Source organism: Crotalus tigris, unplaced genomic scaffold (assembly GCF_016545835.1).
Source record: "Crotalus tigris isolate CLP2741 ecotype Arizona unplaced genomic scaffold, ASM1654583v1 scf7180000020963.25688851:1431469, whole genome shotgun sequence".
In the NCBI taxonomy this organism is placed as follows: domain Eukaryota; kingdom Metazoa; phylum Chordata; class Lepidosauria; order Squamata; family Viperidae; genus Crotalus; species Crotalus tigris.
Genome location: NW_024098281.1, coordinates 852826 through 860695, shown reverse-complemented (window position 1 = coordinate 860695; position 7870 = coordinate 852826). Strand labels below are relative to the sequence as shown.

Genomic DNA, 7870 nt, shown 5'->3' with positions numbered 1-7870 from the left:
GGAAGCAACGCCGGCCGGGACGGCGGCCAAAGGCAACGGCGCTGCGGACGGCCCCCTCGCCCGGGCTGCTGGTGCCCGAGGAAGCCGAGGGAGGCGCCAGGGGGCGCTGCCCGCCCACCTCTCCTGGCGCGGGCAACGCATCCGGAGGGAGGGGAGGGTGGGCGGCTGGGGCGGCCTCTCCGGGGGGAGCGCGGGACAGCACGCCCCGCAGAGGGATCCGGCGGCGGCGGTCGCGCAGGAGCCGAGTCGAGTGGAGCCGAGCGGGCGAGCAGATTCCTTCAGCCGCCGCCGGCCGCCCCCATGGCCTCGCCGCCCCCTCCGCTGCCTGCGCTGCTGCTGCTGCTACAGCTGGCCGCCTGGGCGACGACTCTCGCGCCCTGCGCCGCCCTGCCGCCCGGAGCCAACGGTAGCGCGCCGGCCCCGACCGTCCTGACCGTGGCCATGGTGCTGCCCAAGGACAACCCCAACTACCCGTGGGCGCTGCCGCGCGTGGGCCCCGCCGTGGACCTGGCCCTGGAGGCGCTAGAGCCGGCGCTGCGGGCCGCCGGGCTGGTGGTGCAGAAGGTGGTCGCCACTTCCGAGCTGAACGGCGCCTGCTCGGAGTCGGTGGCGCCGCTCAAGGCCGTGGACCTGAAGCTGTACCACAACCCGGACGTGCTGCTGGGGCCGGGCTGCGTGTACCCGGCGGCCGCCGTGGGGCGCTTCGCCTCGCACTGGAGCCTGCCGCTGCTCACCGCCGGCGCCGTGGCCACCGACTTCAGCCGCAAGCAGGAGCACTACACCACCATGGTGCGCGTCGGGCCGTCCGCCTCCAAGCTGGGCGCCTTCGTGGCCCACCTGCACGGGCACTTCAACTGGAGCTCGCGCGCCGCCCTGCTCTACGTGGACCGCAAGACCGACGACCGGCCCTTCTACTTCACCATCGAGGGCGTCTACGAAGAGCTGCGCCGCGCCAGCCTGATCGTCGGCTACCACATCTACGCGCCCCGCGACAACGGCACCGCCACCGGCGACGAAGCGGGGGGCCCGGACGCGGCCGTCCAGTTCATCCGGGCTAACGGGCGAGGTGAGAGTCGGGACAGAAGGGGGCGGGGGCGGCACCGGCGGCGATGACTTGCCCAGCCCAGCGCTCGGAGCGCAGCCCGATGGCGGGTGAGGCTCGCCATTCCTCCTCCCGCGGAGAGGTCGACCTCTGTGCCAGCCGCGGGGCCGGCTGGGGAGGGCGCAGGTCCTCCCGCCGGAGGCCCGGACCTTCCTCCGACGGGGCTCGGGACCCAGGGCGGAGGGGCTGAGGCGGGGGCGAGGCCGGGAACGGGGAGGGGCCGGGCAGCCAACAGCCGGACGGCGCCAGCTTTTCCCTGCGCGTCGCCGCCCGGCCCCGGAGGCACTTATCGATCCGTCGGCCTGCTGCAGCTGCGCCCCTCCATCTTGGCGGCGGCTACCTCTGGAGCTGCTTTGTCATTGGGGCGGGCAGGAATCCGGCGGGGACGGCCCAATGGAAGACCCAGATGCCGCCGCCACGGCTGCCTGCCTGCTCGACCGCCCCCGCCTTTCCGGGAGGAGGCCTGGACGGGCTCGCCCGCCGGCGGATCTGGAGGTCAGCCCAGAGGCAGAGGCTCCGGACCTGGTGGCCGTCGGGTCCGTAGCGCTGCAGTCTGGGGAGGCCCCCGGAGGCGCCAGGGTTATAATGCTCCCGAAAGGCTGGGGAAGGCGAGCAGGGAGTCGCGGTTGGTGGCCCCAGTGGGGGGGGGAGTTTCAGACTGCCCCATCAGCGTCGTCTTCCATCAGAAAGAATCTTCCTCGAGGTGGATCTGCGGACAAGGGACCAGCAGGGTCCGGAGCCCCCTCCGGGAGGTTGCCCTGCACAAAAATGGTGGCAACAGAAGCCATTTGCAAGAAGGAGGAGGGAGCTGTTGATTTTAATCCGGCTTTATTATTTTTATCAATAACTCAGGGTGGTGAACATATCCAGCAAACTTTCCTTTTCCCATTTTTCTGCACAACAACCCTGTGATGTGGGTTGTCAAGAGAGAGAGAAGGGAAGAAGGAGGCTAGGTCGCAATGCTACAGTTAGGGATTGTCTTACAGAAAACCCACAACTTGTAACATTGCCACCTAACCTCCTCCTTCCCATTTCCCACTAGCATCGCACATCTTTGTTACCCCGCAACAGGGGCCTTTCCACTCAGCAACTTCCACCTTCGCCGCCAGAACACCCAATTTCCCCTCATCTTGTTTGGAGAGTCCATCCAGTCCTGCTGCCAGCTGTTCCAGCATTTTTACTGCTTTCCCAAGATGCCACATTCATAATGTCTGATTGCCGTTCTACAGTAATCCTCTCAGTCTTTGGTCAAAAACTGCCGAGTCTGTCCTGCTTCCAGATTTACCTTCATTTGGTCCCTAAGTTCGCAGCTGGGCAGCTGTGCTTTCCTACCTGAAACGGGCTTTCCCCAAGCAGATGAATGCCCTCTCGCCCCGCTCTTGTATCCTTGGTCTTGCCCCGTCCCATTCACCAGCAGTTCTCTAGCAGAAACCTCTTTCAGATTAATTCAGGATCTCCCAGAGGTGCTTTTTCAGGAGGCAACTTCTTTCAAAGAAAACCAAGAAAGTCCAGTTGCCTCCTGAAAAACACTTTCGGGACAGCCGTGATCTGGATGACTGAGGATCTCCATAGACCAGTGTTTCTCAACCTTGACAATTTTAAGGCATGTGGACTTCACAGCAATGCTGGCTGTGGAATTCTGGGAGTTGAAGTCCACATGCCTTAAAATTGTCAAGGTTGAGAAACACTGCCATAGACATTCATTCAGGATGTTACTCAATTTTTTCCAAAATTAATTTCAGGTTTTTCAGTGATCGGCATTCACTAAAGCGTAACTCTAACCAACTCAAGGACATTGTGTGTGTTGTGGGTGAGTGTGAAAATAGACACACCCACAACATACATAACCTCACTTCCTCCTTTCTGACGCGTTTAGCCCTTCTGGTCTAAGTTGCTTGCAGATAGATGTTCGTTACTTCATAAGGTGGAGATGGCTTCCTTTGGCTGCATTATATCCTCCCCTTTTTCCTCACAGGTCTACAGACTCACATTCCTTTCTTTTCTTAGTTTGTGCCCTTTGCCATTCCCCCCCCTTCCATCCCGAGTTGTCTGAGGGCTTCTTCTGATGGGCCCATCAATGTTGGCTTCTGTTGCCCATTGTGGCTTCAGTCAACCAGGGCTTTGCATGACCCTAATTAGTAACAAAGAGGAAGGGTAGACTAGGTAACCAGCCTTAGTGGCATCCAGGCCACAGGCCCAAATTGAGTCCATTGTGACATGTGCACCCAAGCTCACTTTTGCCCCAAACATGCTCATGTTATCCTAGGCAACCCAAGGTCTGTAACAAGGAAGATAGGTTACCTACATCTTAACTTAGAGCAGTGTTTCTCAACCTTGACAATTTTAAGGCATGTGGACTTCAACTCCCAGAATTCCACAGCCAGCATTGCTGGCTGTGGAATTCTGGGAGTTGAAGTCCACATGCCTTAAAATTGTCAAGGTTGAGAAACACTGGCTTAGAGGAAAGTGCCCTTACCAACAGTATGGTACCTGATGTGAGCTGATATGAATTTCTTCACACATTTAAAGGGTCATTTCATGGGTCATCGGTATTTGCAGAACATACTGACCTTGGGGAGGGAACTATACAGTACCAGACTGAAGTGACCAATAGAAAACGTACAAATTAAGGAGATCCAGGAAACGGCAGCTTAGCTTAACAACTCAAACAGCCCCAGAATTCTGTGTTCAGAAAGGCTGGTGCTGGAAAGCATCCAGGACAGAACAAATAAGCATGTGGAAGAAGACCAGTGCCCGAGATCCTCCCCAGAATGTGTTTCTCGTGGCTTCTGAATTGTTTCATCCTCATCTGGGTCGACTCATATGCCAATCTTGGATCACTTCAGTTCATCAAGTGGTGAAGTAAAAAAAAGTTTCAACGTATAAATAACAAAAGAAAAGTCAAAGAAACAGTCACTCCACTTAGGAGAGAAGATGGCAAGGAAATAACAGGCAACAGAGAGAAAGCAGAGCTGCTTAACTCATTCTTTGCACAGGTCTTTACGCAAAAAGAAACTGTAGCCCAACCTATCAAAAACCTAACTGTAAAAGACAGACTAGAAATAAAAATTAAAATAAGTAAGAAAATGGTGAGAGAATACCTGTCTGAGCTTGACCAATATAAATCACTTGATGGTTTACATCCCAGAATTCTGAAGGAGCTGGCAGATGTTATCTCAGAATCACTGTACCATATCTTTCACAAATCGTGGAGCACCAGAGAACTACCAGAGGATTGGAAAAGAGGTGTTGTGGTTCCCATCTTCAAAAAAGGGGAAAAAAAAAAAACAGACCCAAGAAACAACAGACCAATGAACCTAATATCAATATCTGGGAAGATACTGGAAAAGATAACCAAAGATAATCAAAAAACAGATCTGCAAACATTTAGAAACAAATACATTTATAATTAGTAGCCAGCACAATCTTATTTCATTCTTAGACAGAGTGACTAAGTTAGTAGACCAGCAAAATGTTGTGGACATAATATGGTTAGACTACAGCAAGACATTTGACTAAGTAGATGATAACCTATCTCTTGGGAAACTAGAAAAATATGGGATAGACAGCATCATCACCAGATGGATTTGTAACTGGCTGACAAACCATACTCAATGAGTTGTCCTTATTGGTACTACAGCTACATAGAGGGAAATAAGCAGTGGGGTATCACAAGGTTCCTTCTTAGGCCCAGTACTCTTCAGTATCTTCATAAATGACTTAAATGAAGGAATGGGGGTGAACTCATCAAATTTCAGATGACACTAAGCTGGCAGGAATAGCCAACACCCCAGAAGACAAGCTCAGGATCCAAAAAAATCTTGACAGAGTTGAACAATGGGCCCTATCCAACAAAATGAAATTTAATGTGGAGAAAAGCAAGGTTTTACTCTTAGAAAAAAAACAAAACTACAAGTACAGATTAGGCAAAATCTGACTTAAAAACAGTAATTCTGAGAGGGACCTTGGAGTCCCAGTGAACAATCACTTAAATATGAGCCAGTTGTGTGCGGCAGTAGCCAAAAAACGAATACAATCCTTGGTTGTATAATCAGAGGCATAGAATCAAAATCACATAAAGCATTAGTACCATTTTATAAAGCCTTAGTAAGGCCACACCTGGAATGCTACATCCAGTTTTGGTCACCACATTACAAAAGAGATGTTGAGACTTTGAAAAAAAAGTGCAAAGAAGAGTAACTAAGAAGATTAAAGGCCTGGAGACTAAAACATATGAAGAATGGTTGCAGGAATTGGGGTTTGGCTAGTCTAGAGAAAAGAAGGACTAGGGGGGACATGCTAGCAGTGTTCCAGTATTTGAGAGGCTACCACAAGGAGGAGGGAGTCAGTTTATTTTCCAAAGCACTAGAAGCCAAAACAAGAAACAATGGTTGGAAACTGATCAAAGGGAGAAGCAAACTAGAATTAAGGAGAAACTTCCTAACAGAGAGGACAATTACCCAGTGGAAGAGCTTGCCTTCAGAAGCTAGGGGTGCTCCATCACTGGAGGTTTTTAAAAAGAGACTAGACCAGTGGTTCTCAACCTGTGGGTCGGGACCCCATTTGGGGTCGAACGACCATTTCACAGGGGTCGCCAAACTTTTGAAAGCCAATAGAATAGACTCTCTTGAATAGAGTCTAATTCTATTGGCTTTCAAAAGCCAATAGGAATTGTCCAGGCTGTCTCTGCCCTGCTGAGCCCGCCAAAAGTCCCATTCTGCAAACGGTGCTGCACCAGTTGAGTAGTCCTCGACTTACGACCGGTTGGGGATCGCGGCATTAAAAAGGTTGAGAACCACTGGACTAGACAGTCACTTGTCTGAAATGGAATAGGGAATTAGTTGTTTAGCAGAATGATGGCATGAGGGAAAAATGTCCTTGTGTCTAGCTGTGCAATGCCCTATAGCGACATCCTGAGGGGAGGAGTTGAAACATTGGATGTCCAGGATGTGAGAGATCTGTAGACTCTTTCTGGCTTGTGCATTATACAGGTCCTCAATCGATCAGTTGAAGTCTGTGTCTGTCTTGTTTGATTGCTGTTCCAAACCAGACAGTTATAGAGGTGCAAATGACAGGCTCAATAATTCCTCAGCAGCTCTTCGGGCAGTCTGAGCTTTCTGAGTTGGCGCGGGAAGAACATTGTTTGTTGTGTTTTTTTTGATGTCGTTTTTGATGTTAGGTGTTCCTTTTAAATCTTGAGATATTATAGCGCCTAAAAACTTGAAGGTCCCTACAGTTGATACTGTGTTGTCTAGTATTGTAAGAGGTGGTAGACTAGGAGGGTTTCTCCTAAAATCTACTATCATTTCTACAGTTTGTATGTTTAATTCAAGATTGTTCGGCTAGTAGTTGTTCAACCTCACCTCTTTTGAGATGCAGTCACTGGTATAGCAACAGAAGAAAAGTGGAGAGAGCACACAACCATGGGGTGGAGGGGGGGCTGTGCCAATTGAGCTGGTATGCATTGTGATTTTGCCTAGCTTCACTATAACTTGTTGCTTGTATCTTACAATTTATATTGTTTTATTTAGTGTCCTAGTATGATTTATGTCGACCGGTTATTTTAGTATCCTACGACTATCACTAGGCATTGTACCTTAGGATGAATGTATTTTTACAATGACTATGACCGTGATTTATCACTTATTGCTTGTATGTACAGTGAGAGCTTATGCACTGGAGACAGATTCCTTATGTGTCCAATCACACTTGGCCAATAAAGAATTCTATTCTAGCTTTTTAAAAAAAAGACCTCCAAGGTCCCTTCCAGCTCTATTCTGATTGAAGTAGTCAAGGTCCACCTGAGCACAGCGCACAAAGGCAGCTTCTCAGTGGTTCACTGACTGGATGAAGAGGGGAAACCAGACTGGGATTCTCTGCCTGCGTTGCTTCAGACTTCCGTTAGCTCGGTTGGTTGGATGTAGAGTCCTCCCCAGGCCCTTATGTCAACCGCCGGGGGCCTCCCAGGGGCTGCACGAATCCTTGGGAGCTGCAAGAGCCAGCAGAGAACCCAACTGATTGACAGCCCCAAATCGTTCAGAGAGGACCAACCAAGCCGGGGGAGGGGAGTGGGCCTGCCCAGCCAGGAGAGGCCTTTTGGAATTGGAGTGGAGCTTAATGGAAACAGTGACCTAGTGTGTGGCGGTGGCAAAGAGACAACACTGCCAACATCACACTGTGCTTTTATACAACGCGTGGGGTGTGGGGCGCCCTTAGAAGGTTGTGTACAGTTCTACTCCACACAGCGGGGGGAAATGAAGGAAAGCAAGTAGGAGCTACCAGCTCCAGCCAGGCCTTGGGCGCACCTGGGGCTCAGTCCAGAGGCTGAGAGCAAGGTTCTGCCAACTTCTAGACAAGGGGAATAAGCAGCTTGTATTGCTGCTCAAAATGTGACAATTGTGTGGGGGAGGGGGGTGATAGCAAAGACCAGGGGGGAGGTGGGGCGAGGTAGATCTGTGGAAGATGCATTTGAAATGGCTTTCTGGTGGGGTTGGGTGAAGTTATGGCCCTCCAGGGTTCCTGGTAGCAGCTGCTGGGCTGGGCTGGCAGATCCCCTCCCCCTCTGCTGATCAAGGGAGCCTGATATAGCCCCTCCCTGCCCATTTCACAAAGGGAACTGGGGGTTTCTGGGATGTCTTCTTCCTTGAGGTGTTTCATGTCTCCTGGCTGGGAGCTGATGAACACCAAGAGCTGGAAGGGGCCTTGGATGTCTTCTAGTTCAACCCCCTGCTCAAGAAGGAGACCCTATAGTCCAGGGGTAGGCAACCT

General features: G+C 51.6%; 1 protein-coding gene across 1 annotated transcript in view; it reads left to right on the top strand.

Annotated features, from left to right (window-relative positions):
- The first annotated feature begins 201 nt into the window (after positions 1–201).
- Positions 202–7870, top strand: part of NPR2 (natriuretic peptide receptor 2) — a 35311-nt gene continuing 27642 nt past the window's right edge. The window contains exon 1 of the mRNA XM_039369033.1: positions 202–1066. Coding sequence (XP_039224967.1) covers positions 301–1066 — 766 coding nt within the window. The 5' untranslated portion in view covers positions 202–300. The remainder of the gene's footprint in view (positions 1067–7870) is intronic.